The 20196-nt window shown below is 45.2% G+C and overlaps 2 protein-coding genes across 2 annotated transcripts in view; one reads left to right on the forward strand and one right to left on the reverse strand.

Moving 5' to 3' along the window:
• BTBD9 (BTB domain containing 9) overlaps nucleotides 1-20196 on the reverse strand; it is a gene marked incomplete at its 3' end in the record, with an annotated part of 275828 nt that overhangs the window by 232574 nt on the left and 23058 nt on the right. The window contains exons 4-6 of the mRNA XM_082249306.1: nucleotides 17025-17289; nucleotides 15750-15969; nucleotides 12198-12317 (exon numbers count right to left, since the gene is read on the reverse strand). Coding sequence (XP_082105432.1) covers nucleotides 12198-12317; nucleotides 15750-15969; nucleotides 17025-17289 — 605 coding nt within the window. The remainder of the gene's footprint in view (nucleotides 1-12197; nucleotides 12318-15749; nucleotides 15970-17024; nucleotides 17290-20196) is intronic.
• On the forward strand, nucleotides 18375-19711 carry LOC309550204 (uncharacterized protein; the record flags this gene model as incomplete). Its single annotated transcript, XM_082250620.1, has 3 exons — nucleotides 18375-18621; nucleotides 19224-19358; nucleotides 19437-19711. 3 exons carry the CDS (start codon nucleotides 18375-18377, stop codon nucleotides 19709-19711), a joined length of 657 nt encoding a protein of 218 aa, XP_082106746.1.

Consider the following 20196-nt stretch of genomic DNA (forward strand, 5'->3'; position numbering starts at 1 on the left):
ACCATGTATAAATACATAAGGGGGGATATGATCTCCATGTATAAATACATAAGGGGGGGGTATGATCACCATGTATAAATACATAAGGGGGGTTATGATCACCATGTATAAATACATAAGAGGTCCATATAGTGAACTTGGTGTGGAGTTATTCACTTTAAGGTCAACACAGAGGACAAAGGGGCACTCGTTACATCTAGAGGAAAACCGATTTCGTCTCCAAATACGGAAAGGTTTCTTCACCATAAGAGCTGTGAAAATGTGGAATAGACTCCCTCCAGAGGTGGTTCTGGCCAGCTCAGTAGATTGCTTTAAAAAAGTCCTGGATTCTTTCCTAGGTGTACATAACATAACTGGGTACTAATATTTATAGGTAAAGTTGATCCAGGAAATATCGGATTGCCTCTTGGGGTATCAGGAAGGAAAATTTGTTCCTCTGTTGTAGCAAATTGGAGCTTTGCTGGGGGTTTTTCGCCTTCCTCTGGCTCAACAGCGGGTATAGGATTGTGTATATGGGATTGTATGGTTGGGTTTTCTTTACCGTTTTTGGTTTATTGGTTGAGCCAGATGGACTTGTGTCTTTTTTCAACCTAACTATAGAACATAAATCCTATATAACAACAATAATGAGTGCCATCTAACCCCCCTCCAAGCATCCATTGCAGCTGCAACCGCAGCGCAAAGCGGCAAAATCTCAACCTATTCATCCAACACCTATCAAAACCACTTATTGGCAGTTGCCTGAAAAATGCAGAAAGAAGGGCTGAGCTCCGGACAAGCCGAGCCAAATGACTCTGCTTTGTACAATCAAGATGCCTAATCATCGCCTCTGCCTCGTCTGCTCCAGACAACGAACGGCTCAATGCATTATAACGAACCCAACAATCCATCACGGTGATGTAAAAAAGGAAACAAAAGGCTTGTAAAATTTTACTGCCAAAATGCCCGATGTAGAAAACGTCGGGGTCAAATTACCGAAACCTCACTAAAAACGCGCTGTTCTCCCGTCTCGATCTGCATCTTAGACATCTATTTATCCGCATCTAACCATTGCCTCTGTGCGCGGCACGGGCACCGCGCCAGAGCATTCTGTTAGCAGGGTGGGGGCCGCTGTTCCTCTTTTTTTTTTTTTTTGGCAGCTCTACCCACAGGAGCGCCGGGGCTTAAACGGCACCCATGCATTACGCCCTGACAAGCTGCTTATAGGACGTGCAAACATTAGAGGAAATGCGGCTATTTTAGCCGTCTTTTAAATGTGACAATGCAAACGGCCTGGATTCAGCAGAAAAAAAAAAGTGTGAAAACGAAGAACGCTTGCGAAGCCTCTCTGCACTGCCCCTTAATGAGCTCCCCCGAGCCACGGGCAAACCAATAACAAATTGTCCTCTCTGTGTATCACGTATCGGAGAAATTGGACAGAAATAAAGGAGAGAAAAGCCTGAAGCTTGTCAGAGGAAATTAATTGAACTTCGGCATGCCAAGAATACACTGGTAATAAAAAGGCACCCCCGGCAGAATTAAGGTTTTCATACCGTGAGATGGGGGGGGGGAGGGGGGGGGGTATAAAATCCAAAAATTTATAGCAGTAATTTGTTCAGAGTTTTTCAAAAGCGCTTGCTGGTCTTTCTGTGTTTGCTGCTGGAATCCCGGAGGAGCCATGAAAGGAGCAATAAGGACGACGCTAAGGAAAGGACTGCGTTCGGAAATCTTGCCCGGCTTTTTTTCCCCCTCTGCTTGTAAATATGAAAATCTGCTGCTTCATTTGGGACCTGCGTTTATAAAGAACGGAGGTTTTTCCTGGACCTGGTGCAGCCCAGTGTCTCTGAGTACCTCATATACAGAAGGAGGCCAAAGTGTGGCTCCAAGAATGGACAGTATTGAATCCAGGAGCCATTCAAACCAATCTGTTTATTCCATGTAGACAGATGGGCGAAAGCTATAGATGACTATCAGTCCATTTAACACTACATTTTTTAGGGTGCAGGAGAGCCAGACTTTTCCCTCTTAGGGACCCTGTCGGGAGGGAGATCTCAGATAAACATACCTCTCACAGTCTACATAAGGGGCTCCCACTCCTCCAGCACCATCGACCCAAAGGGGCTCCCACTCTCTCACCGCCATCGACACAAAGGGGCTCCCACTCTCTCACCGCCATCGACACAAAGGGGATCCCACTCTCTCACCGCCTTCGACACAAAGGGGCTCCCACTCTCTCACCGCCATCGACACAAAGGGGCTCCCACTCTCTCACCGCCGACGACACAAAGGGGCTCCCACTCTCTCACCGCCTTCGACACAAAGGGGCTCCCACTCTCTCACCGCCTTCGACACAAAGGGGCTCCCACTCTCTCACCGCCATCGACACAAAGGGGATCCCACTCTCTCACCGCCTTCGACACAAAGGGCTCCCACTCTCTCACCGCCTTCGACACAAAGGGCTCCCACTCTCTCACCGCCATCGACACAAAGGGGCTCCCACTCTCTCACCGCCATCGACACAAAGGGGCTCCCACTCTCTCACCGCCATCGACACAAAGGGGCTCCCACTCTCTCACCGCCTTCGACACAAAGGGGCTCCCACTCTCTCACCGCCTTCGACACAAAGGGGCTCCCACTCTCTCACCGCCTTCGACACAAAGGGGCTCCCACTCTCTCACCGCCTTCGACACAAAGGGGCTCCCACTCTCTCACCGCCTTCGACACAAAGGGGCTCCCACTCTCTCACCACCATCAGGACGACGTTATCTGTGACGAAACGCGTTGGGTCTGCAAGGGGTTGATGTCACCAGGCTTTTGAGAGATCCCGGAAGGACGGGCGTTGTTTCTGTAGCGATTTTGTAAGTGCAATCTTTTTTATTCACAATAAAATATAGGTTTTTACGCTATGGAGCATTTCTTGTTATAATTCTTTTGGGCATCATTATCCTTTGACAAGTTGCCCACTACCTGAAGAACTACAGAGGACAGGTTTTGTCTTTCCCATAGGACACCACGGCTTGTGTTGGGATATATCCCTAGCGCTGTCGACGCTTGTGGTCTTTATTTCTGGTAAGCAGGTTATATGAGCTGTGGTGGATACTGCTTTCAGTGGTGGAATCTTCACTTTTCAAAATTTTTAGTCCATTGGTCAATTCTATGGTTGGAAACTCACCTAGTCACTATTTTTTGGACTATCACTGATGTTCACTTTCAACAAAGAGCTTTGGTCTTGTGGGTTTATTGTGTTATATTTCTTTACCTTTCAATTTTCTTCTGTCACTATGATATATGTAAATTTTTATATCATCTCACTATTAGCGCAACTTAGTTTTTCGCTTAACACAAGTGGGGCGCCCACCCTCCCAGCGCCATCAAAACGAGGGGGGGGGGGGCGCTCCCCAGCCCGCCCACTCGCCGCCATCAACACAAGGGGCTCCCACTATCCCGCCGCCATCAATACAAGGGGGCTCCCACTACACTATCCCGCCACCATCAATACAAGGGGCTCCCACTACACTATCCCGCCACCATCAATACAAGGGGGCTCCCACTACACTATCCCCCGCCATCAATACAAGGGGGCTCCCACTACACTATCCCGCCACCATCAATACAAGGGGGCTCCCACTAACCTATCCCGCCACCATCAATACAAGGGGCTCCCACTACACTATCCCGCCACCATCAATACAAGGGGCTCCCACTACACTATCCCCCGCCATCAATACAAGGGGGCTCCCACTACACTATCCCGCCACCATCAATACAAGGGGGCTCCCACTACACTATCCCGCCACCATCAATACAAGGGGGCTCCCACTAACCTATCCCGCCACCATCAATACAAGGGGCTCCCACTACACTATCCCGCCACCATCAATACAAGGGGGCTCCCACTACACTATCCCGCCACCATCAATACAAGGGGGCTCCCACTACACTATCCCCCACCATCAATACAAGGGGGCTCCCACTACACTATCCCGCCACCATCAATACAAGGGGGCTCCCACTAACCTATCCCGCCACCATCAATACAAGGGGCTCCCACTACACTATCCCGCCACCATCAATACAAGGGGCTCCCACTACACTATCCCGCCACCATCAATACAAGGGGGCTCCCACTACACTATCCCGCCACCATCAATACAAGAGGCTCCCACTACACTATCCCGCCACCATCAATACAAGGGGGCTCCCACTACACTATCCCCCGCCATCAATACAAGGGGGCTCCCACTACACTATCCCCCGCCATCAATACAAGGGGCTCATACATACATATTTTATATACACACACACACACACACACACACACACACAGTATCTCACAAAAGTGAGTACGCCCCCACATTTTTGTAAATATTTTATTCTATCTTTTCATGTGACAACACTGAAGAAATGACACTTTTCTACAATGTAAAGTAGTGAGTGTACAGCTTGTATAACAGTGTAAATTTGCTGTCTCCTCAAAATAACTCAACACAGCCATGAATGTCTAAACCGCTGGCAACAAATGTGAGAACACCCCTAAGTGAAAAAGTCCAAAATTATCAATTTTCCCTACCCGGTGTCATGTGACTCGTTAGTGTTACAAGGTCTCAGGTGTGAATGGAGAACAGGTGTGTTAAATTTGGTGTTATCGCTCTCACTCTCTCATACTGGTCACTGGAAGTTCAACATGGCACCTCATGGCAAAGAACTCTGAGGATCTGAAAAAATAATTGTTGGTCTACATAAAGATGGCCTAGGCTATAAGAAGATTGCCAAGACCCTGAAACTGAGCACAGTGGCCAAGACCATACAGTGGTTTAACAGGACAGGTTCCACTGTGGTCGACCATTGAGGGTCCTGTTCTGAGTGAAACCTATGATGTTGAGTGCACGTGCTCAGCGTCATATCCAGAGGTTGTCTTTGGGAAATAGACGTATGAGTGCTGCCAGCATTGCTGCAGAGTTTGAAGGGGTGGGGAAGGGGGGGGGGTCAGCCTGTCAGTGCTCAGACCATACGCCGCACACTGCATCAAATTGGTCTGCATGGTTGTCGTCTCAGAAGGAAGCCTCTTCTAAAAGATGATGCACAAGAAAACCCACAAACAAACAGTCAAGCAGACTAAGGACATGGATTACTGGAACCATGTCCTTTGGTCTGATGAGACCAAGATAAACTTATTTGGTTCAGATGGTGTCAAGCGTTTGTGGTGGCAACCAGGCGAGAAGTACAAAGACAAATGAGTCTTGCCTACAGTCAAGGAGGTGGTGGGAGTGTCATGGTCTGGGGCTGCATGAGTGCTGCCGGCACTGGGGAGCTACAGTTCATTGAGGGAACCATGAATGCCAGCATGTACTGTGACATACTGAAGCAGAGCATGATCCCCTCCCTTCAGAGACTGGGCCACAGGGCAGTATTCCAACATAACGACCCCAAACACCTCCAAGACGACCACTGCTTTGCTAAAGAAGCTGAAGGTAAAGGTGATGGACTGGCCAAGCATGTCTCCAGACCTAAACCCTATTGAGCATCTGTGGGGCATCCTCAAATGGAAGGTGGAGGAGTGCAAGGTCTCTAACATCCACCAGCTCTGTGATGTCGTCATGGAGGAGTGGAAGAGGACTCCAGTGGCAACCTGTGAAGCTCTGGTGAACTCCATGCCCAAGAGGGTTAAAGCAGTGTTGGAAAATAATGGTGGCCACACAAAATATTGACTCTTTGGGCCCAATTTGGACATTTTCACTTAGGGATGTACTCACTTTTGTTGCCAGCGGTTTAGACATTAATGGCTGTGTGTTGAGTTATTTTGAGGGGACAGCAAATTTACACTGTTATACAAGCTGTACACTCACTACTTTACATTGTAGCAAAGTGTCATTTCTTCAGTGTTGTCACATGAAAAGATAGAATAAAATATTTACAAAAATGTGAGGGGTGTACTCACTTTTGTGAAGTACTATATATATATATATATATATATATATATATATATATATATATATATATATATATATATATATATATATACACATATATATATATATATATATATATACACACACACATATATATATATATATATATATATATATATATATATATATATATATATATATATATATACACACACACACACACACACACACACACACACATATATATATATATATATATATATATATATATATATATATATATATATATATATATATATATATATATATATATATATATATATATATATATATATATATATATATATATATATATATATATATATATATATATATATATATATATATATATATATATATATATAAAAGCTAAAAAGCTGCAAGTCCTAGGTTCATGTCATTAAAGCCTAAAAAAACTAAACCCAAATTGGATCCACATTAGATTTCTAAAGCACAATTCAGAGATTTATGGCGATTATTAAGCCATGTGCGGTTATTCTTTTTCTTGCTGTATTTAACAACTTCCCCCTGCTGTGCGCTAAACACAAATTCCGCCCTGCGGAGGAGGAAAATCATGTCTGTCGTTAAAAAACAACAAATGCTTATCTAGTCGTCGCCCCCCCCCCCCCCCCCCCATACTGACAGTCGCTACAAAACACCGCCTCCGATGTCGCTTCATAAGAGGGGAATTTATGCGAGGGTGACATTAACACATCGGAAGCGCCTTGTCGCCGTATAAGGAAGCGCAATGGTAAACGGGAGGGGCAAACTCATGAATATTCATCCTAGATTTAAAGGGAAACTCCCTTCTGCAAGGAGGATCAGTGAGTTCAGCCGCTAAAAGAAGAACAATTTTTGTTTTCTGTACAGAACTGTTCTGGAATGCATCAAAAACGCACTGCATGACATGCAATTTTGGAAAAGGTTTCTGCTTTGGTGCAATTCCAGGCCCCATAAACTTCTATTTTATCTCAGAGAAGTGCATCAGCATTAGACAAGTGCAACTTTGATCAGTGGGTTTTTTTTTTTTTTTTTTAACCCTAAGGCTCCGTGTACACGGGACGTTGTTAAAAGTCCCTTTGAATGCTGGAATTTTTAGGACGTTTGAAACGTCCGTTCAGTCGCGTTTGTACCCGCGTTTAGTGGGCGTTTAGCAGCGTTTGCGTTTAGAAGCGTTCCTAGAGGTCATAAAAATTATTCCCCTTTAAAATGGAAAAACGCGAACGCTAAACGCGGGTCATCGCGTTCAGACGCGTTTGAAACGCCGGGAAACACACGTTCGAACGCAAATAATTGCGTTCTAAAAACAGTCCCTGAACGCAACTGCCTGCAAATGACTATAAACGACCTGGTGTACATGGACAGATAAGATAAAATGTAGATGGGTTCAGGGGCTTCTGAAAAAAACGCCCAACTGCTCCTAAACGGCCATTTCCAGCGTCCCGTGTACATGGAGCCTTACCTCTCCTCCCTGGTCATCCTTGCGTAAAAAAAAAAAAAAAAAAAAAAAAAAAAACTCTCCTCCCAAGCACATTCCATTCCCCCCTGAGCTTAGCAGAAACACGCGTTCTTTTTTGCGCTTAAATGCGCTGCACGCATAGAGCAGCCCTATACGCAACAAATGCCCCAAAGCAGCTCAAAAATCTTTACGGTCATAAATTATTGCACTTCTTTCAGTCCACATTTTGGAGCACATCAAAACATGCGTCTGTTAACCGCAATTGGGGGGTCATTAACAATTAGCGCTGCTTCTGCATTTGCAATCTGCACAGAAAAACGAGCAACAAATGCGCATCGCAATTGAGTTGCCACTTCAGCTGCATTTACATCCGCACATTTGCAAAAACGCAGAAATGTGCGCTTAACATGGATTCCAATGGCATAATTCACACCAGCGCAGTGCAGTCAATAAAAGTAGAAGAAGATGCTGCATTTCTTTCTGCATGGAACGCACCAAAACAAACCGCATGACAAGGGGAAAAAAAAAAAAAAAAAACATTGAAGAAATGTTCTTCAGAAATGCACATCATGCTTGCGTTTTCATGGCACTTCAAGCGTGCCACACAACACAGAGAAACCAGGAAGTAAAAACTAAAAATTTATGTCATGCTACCTTTTGTTACCATTGGCCAAAACCAAAAAAAAAAAAACAAACACACGACAAAGGGTCCACAGGGCACTATGGGTTAGCTAAACAGGCAAAACTGAAGCTCTATGCTTTACAGCTTCTTTCTCTGATTGAAACCTATACTTGAGCTCTATGATGAGAGAAGACACTCCTTGCATGGCCATACATGGAACATGCTGATCAATCTGCTGCTTCTCAGGCTGGGGGAGGGACAAGACCTGTACAGTGTTCGTGAACTGCAGCAGAGTAAAATCAGGTCTCCTGTCCTACCAGACAGGGCTGTGCTTTGGGGCAGAGCTGTGAAAATCTCAGGACTGGATGGACAAAAGGAGCTCCTCATGTTAATATTATTTTAAATAATAATGGAATGTGCAAAAATATAATATATCTAATTGGTCAGATTCCAGCAGCTTCCCCCCCCCCTTTTTTGGGAGCAATGGCCACTCCTGGGAAGGATCCGGACACATCAGAAGACAGCAGTCAGACATTACAGTTGCTGGCGCTGCCCAATTTACATTGCTTTCTTTTCAAATAAAAGAATTGACAGAAATGTGACAGCACAGGCATGTGACGGAGAAGATTCATCCCAGAACACGGATCAGATGGCGTCACACCGGAGGGGACAATACCAGTTCCATGACACCAGGTATGGATGGAGGAACCCCAACCTCTGCTCGGCTAGGGGTGTAAATATTTGTGTTTTTTTTTTTTTTTTTAATATAAAAAAGGGAAATAGATTGACTTTCCATGTTAGAAGTTAGGCTGCGCGGTTTCTATCTGTGTTGAATACAAAATATCTTATTTGTACATTTTATTCCCTGACGTGTTGTACTTTGTCCTCCCCTTCCCAACCATACAGATCTATTTCTAGAACAATGACAAATGGGGGGAATCCCAGAACAATGACAAATGGGGGGAATCCCAGAACAATGACAAATGGGGGGAATCCCAGAACAATGACAAATGGGGGGAATCCCAGAACAATGACTTACTGACACGAGGGGGGGGGGTCCCCCAGAACAAGGACTTACTGATGACTGATGCTGGAGGGGAGGTGCCTAATCAATGACCCACCGAAAATTGGGGAGGGGGTGGGTAAGGAGTGGCAGAACAATGATCCACAGACATTTGGGGGGGGGGGGGTAGCAGTGCCAGAACACAATGACCCAATGACATTTTGGGGGGGGGGGGGGGGGAACAATGACCCATTGACACTTGAGAGGGGGGAGGGCAGAACAATGATCTACTGATGTTGGAGGGGAGGGGCCTAAAAACAATAATCCAATAATAATTAGGGGGAGGGGTAGGAGTGGCAGAACAATGACCCACAGACATTTGGGGGGGGGCAGAGGGGGTAGCAGTGCCAGAACAATGACCTACTGACACTTGGAGGAGTGGGGGTTCGGTGCCAGAACAATGACCAAATGACATGAGGGGGAAGGGGCAGAACAATGACCCACTGACACTTGGAGGGGTGGGGGTTCGGTGCCAGAACAATGACATGGGGGGGCGGAACAATGACCCACTGACACTTGGAGGGGTGGGAAATGACCCACTTACACTTGGAGGGGTGGGGGTTCAGCGCCAGAACAATGACCCAATGACATTCATTTGGGGGGGGGGCAGAGCAATGACCCACTGACATTCATTGGGGGGGGGGGCAGAGCAATGACCCACTGACACTTGGAGGGGTGGGGGTTCGGTGCCAGAACAATGACCCAATGATGCTGGGAGGAAGGGGGCGCGATGTATGCCAAAGCAATGACCCTCAGATACCTGGGGTGGGGGTTGGGGTGGAATCCCAGAACAATGACCCACTGACAATTTGGGGGGGGGGGGGGTCCTATAACACAGACACTAGTACTTGGATACAGGAGACAGGCGGAGTCCCTCTGCAGAAACTCAGCAATGACACAAACCGGATCTTTATGAAACAGCCTGGAGTCCATTTCAAGCTAGAACAATAGCGCCCTCGTCTGGATCATCTCCGCGCTGCATTTACATTAACCACTCGTGGCACAATCTGAGCAGACTGTTTTCTGACACAGATAACTGGACATCATGAATCATGCAGACAGGGTGAGGGGAAAATCAGAGTTCATAACAGGAGCCGATTACACATCCGATTCTAATCGCCTAGAGCAACCAATGAGAGGAGAGGGGAGGGGAGGGGGGGGGGGGTCACAACAGAGCAGAGAGCTCCGGAATAACCCCGTGAAGAGTCCCTGTCACCACAGCACACATAGAAAACCCAAAAAAGGGAAATTCTCAACTGATAACAATAACATTTTTCACTAATAAATCTGTGAAAAGTGTGGCTGCATTTGTATTCACCCCCTTTACTCTGATACCCCCAACTAAAATCTAGTGGAATTGCCTTCAGAAGTCACCTAATTAGTAAATAGAGTCCACCTGTGTGTAATGTAATCTCAGTATAAATACAGCTGTTCTGTGAAGCCCTCAGAGGTTTGTTAGAGAACCTTCGTGAACAAACAGCATCATGAAGGCCAAGGAAGACACCAGACCGGTCAGAGATAAAGGTGGAGAAGTGTAAAGCAGAGTTAGGTTATAAAAAAATATCCCAAGCGTTGAACATCTCACGGAGCGCTGTTCAATCCATCATGGGAAAATGGAAAGAGTATGGCACAACTGCAACCCTACCAAGACATGGCCGTCCACCTAAACTGACCGGCCGGGCCACTACCAAGACATGGCCATCCACCTAAACTGACCGGCCGGGCCACTACCAAGACATGGCCATCCACCTAAACTGACCGGCCGGGCCACTACCAAGACATGGTCGTCCACCTAAACTGACCGGGCAAGGAGAGCATTCATCAGAGAAGCAGCCAAGAGGCTCATGGGAACTCTGGAGGAGCTGCAGAGATCCACAGCTCAGGTGGGAGAATCTGTCCACAGGACAACTATTAGTCGTGCGCTCCACAAATCTGCCCTTTATGGAAGAGTGAGAAGAAGAAAATCATTGGTGGAAGAAAGCCATAAGAAGTCCTGTTTGCAGTTTGGGAGAAGCCATGTGGGGGACACAGCAAACATGTGGAAGAAGGTGCTCTGCTCAGATGAGACCAAAATTGAACTTTTTGGCCTAAAAGCAAAACGCTATGTGTGGCGGAAAAATAACATTGCACATCACCCTGAACACACCATCCCCACTGTGAAACATGGTGGTGGCAGCATAATGTTGTGGGGATGCTTTTCTTCAGCTGGGACAGGGAAGCTGGTCAGAGTTGATGGGAAGATGGATGGAGCCAAATACAGGGCAATCTTAGAAGAAAACCTGTTAGCGTCTGCAAAAGACCTGAGACTGGGGCGGAGGTTCACCTTCCAGCAGGACAACGACCCGAAACATCCAGCCAGAGCTACAATGGAATGGTTTACATCAAAGCATATTCATGTGTTAGAATGGCCCAGTCACAGTCCAGACCTAAATCACATTGAGAATCTGTGGCAAGACTTGAAAATTGCTGTTCACAGACGCTCTCCATCCAATCTGACAGAGCTTGACATATTCTGCAAAGAAGAATGTGCAAAAATTTCCTCTCTAGATGTGCAAAGCTGGTAGAGACATCCCCAAAAAGACTTGCAGCTGTAATTACAGGGAAAGGGGGGTTCTACGAAGTATTGACTCCGGGGGGTGAATACAAATGCAGCCATGCTTTTCACAGATTTATTTGTAAAAATATTTGAAAACAATTTATCATTTTCCTTCCATGACACAATTATGTGTTACTTTGTGTCGGTCTATCACATAAAATCCCAATAAAATACATTTACGTTTTTGGATGTAACATGACAAAATGTGGAAAAATGCAAGGGGTGTAAATACTTTTTCAATTCACTGTAGAGAAGAGAAGACTGCAGATACAACTGATGTAGGAGGATTGGTTTCATCTCTGTGTCACCCGAGGCCGGTCACTTCACCGGGTATATGGTAGTGATTTACAATCGCTACTGTATGCCTTCATGTTTCAATAAATAAAGAATTAGAAAAAAAAAAAAAAGAAGAAGAATTGGACCCATAAAGTATCACAGCACTTGCAAACTATCCATATTGGACAGTTAAAGAGTCTCTGTCCTCTCCAGGAATGCAAAAGATAGAAAGGGACACCCGGAGGGGCACTCACCTGCAGACCCGCGCGGGGAAGTAGAGCTTCTGCCAGGAACGACAAAAGAATTGCGAATGATCGATGACTCGGATCCAGTCCAGTTCATCCATGGAGACCTCGATGTAGTAGGAGTACGACCTGCCGCCAAGGAAGGACATCAAACTCAGTGCGTCAGTCAGAGGAGGCCAACATAAAGCAGAACTATATACCTTTAACTCCGTCCCATCATTAACCACTTCCCGACCACCCGTCGCAGGTATACTGCGGCAGGGCGACTCTCCAGTGCAAACCACCATAGGTATACGTCGATCGCACACCTGCAGCTAGGGGGCAAGCGCGCGCCACCAGCAGCGTGCTCACGCCCCCGCTCGTCAGCGGGGACTCCAATGCACGGGGCAGGTGGCTCCGATTTGCGCCTGACACCCGCGATCGCTCCCCACTGAGAGAGAAGAAAGGTCGGCTGTTGTAAACACAACTGACCGTCCTTCTCCCAGGAATGATCACAGAGCTCTATGTCTCTATACCTTCTATATAGGATCACAGGTCCTTCTATATAGGATCACAGGTCTCTATACTTCTATATAGGATCACAGGTCTCTATACTTCTATATAGGATCACAGGTCTCTATACCTTCTACATAGGATCACAGGCCCCTATACCTTCTATATAGGATCACAGGTCTCTATACCTTCTACATAGGATCACAGGTGTCTATAACTTCTATAGAAGATCACAGGTCTCTATACCTTCTATAGAAGATCACAGGTCTCTATACCTTCTATAGAAGATCACAGGTCTATATAGGATCACAGGACTCTATACCTTCTATATAGGATCACAGGACTCTATACCTTCTATATAGGATCACAGGACTCTATACCTTCTATATAGGATCACAGGCCCCTATACCTTCTATATAGGATCACAGGACTCTATACCTTCTATATAAGATCACATGTCTCTATACCTTCTATATAGGATCACAGGTCTCTATACCTTCTATATAGGATCACAGGTCTCTATACCTTCTATATAAGATCACATGTCTCTATACCTTCTATATAGGATCACAGGTCTCTATACCTTCTATATAAGATCACATGTCTCTATACCTTCTATATGGGATCACATGTCTATACCTTCTATATAGGATCACAGGTCTCTATAGCTTCTATACAAGATCACAGGTCTCTATACCTTCTACATAGATTCACAGGTCTCTATACCTTCTATATAGGATCACAGGTCTCTATACCTTCTATATAAGATCACAGGTCTCTATACCTTCTATATAAGATCACAGGTCTCTATACCTTCTATATAAGATCACAGGTCTCTATACCTTCTATATAGGATCACAGGTCTCTATACCTTCTATATAAGATCACAGGTCTCTATACCTTCTATATAGGATCACAGGTCTCTATGATCATTTCACAAGCGCTGCCCCCCCCCCCCCCCCCACAGTTAGAATCACTCCCCTAGGAACACATTTAGTCCCTTGATCACCCACAGTGTTAACCCCTTCCCTGCCAGTGTCATTATTACAGTAACAGAGCATATTTTTAGCACTGATTACTTTAGTAATGTCACTGGTACCCCCAAAAGTGTCAAAAATGTCAGTTAGGGCTCCGATCTGTCTGCCGCAGTACCGCAAAAATTGCAGATCGCCGCCATTACTAGTGGAAAAATTAATATAATATTACATAGTAGGTGAGGTTGAATAAAAGACAATAGTCCATCTTTTATTATTTATAATAATAAAAAAGGACATAAATCTTTCCCCTAGTTTGTAGATGCGATAACTTTTGCGCAAAACCAATCAAAATACACTTATTGGGATTTTTTTTTTTAACCAAAAATATGTAGCAGAAAACAAATTGGCCTAAAAGGATGGAAAAAAAAAAAAAAAAAAAAAAAAAAAAAAAAAAAAAAAATCGCAGAGGTGATCAAATACCACCAAAAGAAAGCTCTATTTGTGGGGGAAAAAAAGACATCAATTTTATTTGGGTACAGCGTCGCACGACTGCGCAGTTGTCTGTTAGAGTAACGCAGTGCCGAGTCGCAAAAAATGGCCTGGTCATTAAGGGGGGGAACATTTCCGGTCCAGAAGTGGTTAAGGTGCCTACCCGCCTGTCTCCATGATGGGCACTGTGAACAGTCCAGGTGGCACTGATGGGCATTGTGCACCCAGAGTTCAATTCTCCATTTTGCATTTAGTAGGTTTGCTCCAGCAAGTGAAAGTTTACCTGGGTGAAGTCTGAGATTTCTTGTAAACTCCACCACAACACTGTAAAGGGATATAAAATATAGAATAATAGTGTCTAGTACGGGGGGGGGGGGGGGGGGGAGATTGTAAGCGCCTATGGTACAGAGACTGATGTGATTGGCTCAGTGATCTCTGTACAGCACTGCGGTATATGTCAGAGCTATATAAATGTATAATAATATTAATGTGTGACTGTGGGGGGCATTGGAGTGTAAGCTCCTCTGGTACAGAGACTGATGTGACTGGCTCAGTGTTCTCTGTACAGCACTGCGGTATATGTCAGAGCTATATAAATGTATAATAACAGTGTGTGACCGTGTGGGGGGGGGGCACATTAGAGTGTAAGCTCTTCTGGTACAGAGACGGATGCGACTGGCTCAGTGTTCTCTGTACATGTCAGAGCTATATAAATGTATAATAATAATAGTGTGTGACTGTTTGGGGGGGGGGGGGAAATGGGACATTAGAGTGTAAACTCCTCGGAGAGGACTAGCTCAGTGTTCTCTATACAGCACTACGGTATATGTCAGAGCTATATAATAATAATAATAGTGTGTGACTTTGTGTGGGGGGGGGGGGGGACATTAAGAGTGTAAGCTCCTCTGGTACAGAGAATGATATGACTGGCTCAGTGTTCTCTGTACAGCACTGCGGTATATGTCAGAGCTATATAATAATAATAGTGTGTGACTGTGGGGGGGGGGCATTAATATCCCCCACAGTCATCACAGAACCAGAAGAGCTTACATTCTAGAGTGTAAGCTCCTCTGGTTCAGAGACTGATGTGACTGGCTCAGTGTTCTCTGTACAGCACTGCGGTATATGTCAGAGCTATAAAAATGTATAATATTAATAGTGTGTGACTGTGAGGGGACATTAGAGTGTAAGCTCCTCTGGTACAGAGACTGATGTGACTGGCTCAGGGTTTCTGTACAGCACTGCAGTATATATCAGAGCTATATAAATTTATAATAAAATAATAATAATAGTAATAATAATAATAATAATAATAATAGTGTGTGACTACGGGGAAGGAGGACATTAGAATGTAAGCTCTTCCGGTGAAGAGACTGAAGTAAGTGGATCATTGTTCTCTGTACAGCACTGCGGTATATGTCAGAGCTGTATAAATGTAGAATATTAATAAGAATATGTGACTGTGTGGGGACATTAGAGTGTAAGCTCCTCTGGTGCAAGGACAGATGTGACTGGTTTTATGTAACCCCGTCAGTTCTCTAATGCTTTGTATTACAGAGGAGTCACAGGGTGGGTGGTGGGTGGCAGATGATGGGATACGCACCGGTTGTCTCGATCCCACAGCAGAAGGCGGACGTGGTTAATAATAGACGGCTGGCCCAGCTTCACCTCCAGCCCGGATCGGCAGTCATCTTCTATTGGGTGCCGGGAGAAGCCGTGATCCAGGTCATAGTTCTGAGTGTCCCCGTCTAGGAGGGCAGATTTGAGCTCCCCCTTCACCACCTGGGCACCGTACTTCATTGTGGCGATGTTCTCTTCAGGGACTGTTGGGGGGGGGTTAATAGAGGGACAATTAGTACGGATATACAGATGATATGTTAATTAACCCTTCACAGATTCATACACATGCAGCTAGATCGGGCATAAAAGGATTGTGAGCTCACGCGTTTCATTCTATTGAACCCATTCGCTACAGAATATCAAATACTTGTAGGGCGTCCCGGAGTTTAAGAGATTTCAAAAAAGTTTAGGAACAAAAATGTTAATTGCCGCTCACCAGCCATAAGTTGTGGTGGCTTTAGGAATTTTTTTTTTTTTCCCCCCAGGTTAAAGCGGATCTTCAGTCTCTCCCCACCCACCTTTTTGTTTTTTTTTAATCCCTACTTACTGGATGTTGTGTTTTGCACAGTTCAGATACTCCCCTACCCAATGGATCCAACGTTGTCCTATTGAGATCCTCTTCTCAGCAGCCATTGCTCGGTCCTGCGCCGCCATCTTCTTGTGTGACGTCACAAGGAGGCTGCAGGCTCTTCCGGGTTCAGCTCAATGAGCTTCCGGATGACGCGCCACTAGGCCCACCCCCCCCCCCCCCTCTGTCAGTGAAGGACTATGCCCCCCGGGGATACGTGACATGCATATCCCAGGAGGCACAGTGAGCAGAGCATGCCATTCGACATGCAGCAGGGGTGAGAAATCTAGAGCAGAGTATTTAGGGATTGTTTGCAGTAACTACTGTCTACTGTTAACTCCATTTCTGTGAAGACCAGAAGTTCAGGAAAGCAGCACAGAGAGAAGGAGCCAGCAGCATTGAAAGTTGTAGACTACGAGTTTTAAATCTAAAGTTTACCGGGGATGTTTATCTTGTTGTGTTCAGTGGATGAAGCTAAAAACTGCTGGAGTGGTAGTAAGACTGGTAGCATTAATCAGGGTTTAATATTTAGAAACACCACTAAATTTGCACCTTTTTGAAGCTGGAGCAGTGCTAAGATGTACATTTGGGCTTCCCATCTCTACAGAAAAGCTCAGCAGCCCCCATAAGAGCATCAGCCCAGTCACCCCCCCCCCCCCCCAATGACACACCATAAAGTAAAAGTCTTACTTAGCATGCCACGATAGTTGAGGTCCATGTCCCGGCTCTCGGAGCGCACTTTAATGGCATCCAGGATGGCGTCTGGGGAGAGTAGTGCGGACGGTCTCACCACATTGAGAAGTTCGGTCAGGCTCATGAGCGGGAGTCGAATGGCGGACATGATCTCGGTGTGGTTTTCATTCGGGTTGTGCTTGCACCATCGCATCAGGGCCTGAAATATATCTTTCTCTGGAGCAGCAAAGGAATCTCTCTGAATGATATCCAGGAGGGCGCCCTGCCAACACAATGGGGACATTCACCAAGAAGGACAACGTAAGGGACACTTATCTTGTTGAGGTCACCACTCACCAATAAAAGGCAGCAGTGTCATAACCATAAAGTAAAGGATTGTCCGTCTGCCCAAACATCTGATGGATGCCCTGATACCCTTTAAGAATCCTAAAATCCACAAATATTACAGAAACTGATCTCCTATATCAGGGATCCACAAACTACGGCCCTCCAGCTGTTGTGGAACTACACATACCATGAGGCATTGTAAAACTCTGACATTCACAGACATGATGGGAATTGTAGTTCCTGAACAACTGGAGGGCCATAGTTTGAAGATCTCGGTCCTATATAATCCTTGCTGGAAACTGGAGGTGGTCTGAAGCCATCTCATGGCAATGTGTCACATACAACTCAAGAGTGGAACACCCCCTGTGGACACCCCCTTCGTCCTTGGCTCTTTCGCTTCTCTATTATTCTCTGTCTCCGCCCGTTTCCATTTCATACGCCACCATCTTCCAACTCCAGGAAGCCATATTTACAGTATGTGGCAGGCTAAGGTAGTTAAAGAAATTCCTCTTATAAGACTTCCCCCCCCCCTTTGCCATGTAGATGTATCTTATCAGCATGGAGAAGGCATCCACTGTCCTGTCCTATTCCTTTGCTGGAAACTGGAGGTCTCTAATGCCTCGTTTCCACTGAGCGGAACGGTTCGGATCGGTTCGGTACGGTACGCTATTTTTGGTGTTTCCATTATGAAAGTGGCCCATACAACCGAACCAAACCGCACCATTCGTGGTCCTCCTTCAGATGTAGGGCCATAGGAAATGGTACGGTACGGTTAGGGCGGAGCTACTGGTGTCACACGATACATTCCACTGATTGGTGGACAGGAAAACGTCACTGCTGTCGTCAAACGGAAGCGCAGCTCAGTCCAGATATAGGAGAAGGATGCCTGCAAATAACAGCAGGGTCTGGTCAACACAGGAACTATCCACTTTCCTTACTATAATTGCGGACAGTGTTATTCAGAGTGAGCTTGATGGATCAGTGAGGAATGAAAAGGTGTATAAAGATATTTCCCAGCGGATGGCAGCCGAGGGATTTGAACGGACGTCGGGTCAGTGTAGGGCAAAGCTTAAGAAGCTTAAAGGCCAATATAAAAAAATTAAGGATGCCAACAGCTGTAGTGGAAACAGTCGAAGTACTTGGAAGTGGTACGATGCCATGGACGCCATTTACGGGCATAGGCCAGCAAACCAAGGCAGGGAAGGAGGTCTGGACTCTGCATCTTCATCTGCATCTGCACTTCTCGAATCCATGATAGATCCTGTTGGTAAGTTTTATTTTTTTTCCTGCTTGGCATTGGCTTTCCCTATGCTAACCATTTAAAAAAAATAACTGCACAAAACCATTAACTCTGCACCAAAAATGTAATTGTATTTGTGCAGTGGACTGAAAGAAAATGGTAGGGAGTAGCGCTGCACTGTTTTGTATAATTAATGAAAAATGCGTGACTGGTGTTTTGCTTAATTAGTATGGGCTTGATAATATCAAGGGGGCTGAATATGCATAAAAATACTATTAAAGGCTATCATGCATGATTTCAAGCAGCCACAGTGCACTTTAACCAAGTAAAGTTAATCTCAGAATGGATAGGGAAATGTACTGTCTGTATAAACCAGCCCCTATTTTTGAGAAAAAAGACAACTGTAGAAAAGATAATGGAGATTTCTGATGCTCTCATTGTACCTTAGCCTTTAAACTGATATAGTTCCATTATTTTTTATTTAAATACCTGTACAGAAGAGTATAGGCATCTCATTTTTTTACCCACTCTGCATCCCATTGTTTACTACCTGATGATAACTGCCATAAGATAGTACACTGTGTCTTCTTCTCGTTTGTGTATAAAACCCTTGATATGTGCATTTTCAGATACTGTGGATGGACTCTCCAATGATACCTCTAACTTTTCAGACGATGGTCCATCGACATCTTTCAGCAGCACCAGTACGATTGTGTCAACACCAAGCCTACCACAGAGTACGCCAAATGCACCACGTCACACAGGTAAGACATTATGATCAGAGTGAAAGTTATAATTGTGCATTTTCTTAAATCAATATTCTGGTATTTTGTATATTCCAGGTGAAAGGAGACGGTTGCAGCTGGATCTGCGCACAGTTATTGATGATATGAGGACAGTAGAGGAAAGACAACAGGAAAGGATGGAGACCCTTTCTGAGCGGTGGTTTCAGGCACTGCGTCAGGATGCCCAGGAAGCTATGCGCCAGGAGGCTGAGATTGCCCGGCAGCAGATGGAGCAGTTGTCTACCTTCAACCAGGCCTTCCTTGGTGTCCTAGGGCAGCTTGTTCAAGTGCTGGGAGCCAGTCGTGATCCCAGGCCACCGCCAAGGCAATAGTGCCTGTCAGCCAGCACAGGACCTGTACCCTTTGTTTTTTGGTAATTTTTCAGTTTTGTTTTGTAAAAATGTTTTATTTTTTTGAATTCTTACTTGTAAGAAAATATAGAAAGAATATTTTTGTTGCTGAATAAAAGAGATTTTATAAGAGACTTTGGGTGTGTCTGATTCATTAATGTAAAACTTTATTAAAACTTTAAAACAATCATGGTAAAAAATTAGGTGTTGAGGTGACGCATCAGAGCCTGACGTATTTCATTGCACTCATCTTCAATATCCTGTGCTATTACCCTTACTGGCTCTTCTGCAGACGTATTCCAATCCTGGTGGAAGTCTTCTCCATGACTTTCACAAAGATTGTGAAGAGCACAGCAAGTAAGCACCATGGATTTGACAAGTTGAATGTCACTGTCATTCCTCTTCATAAGACACCGCCACCTACCTTTAAGTCTTCCAAAAGCATTTTCAACTACGACCCGTGCCCT

The sequence above is a fragment of the Pelophylax lessonae genome (assembly GCF_965119305.1).
Source record: "Pelophylax lessonae genome assembly, chromosome: 3".
In the NCBI taxonomy this organism is placed as follows: domain Eukaryota; kingdom Metazoa; phylum Chordata; class Amphibia; order Anura; family Ranidae; genus Pelophylax; species Pelophylax lessonae.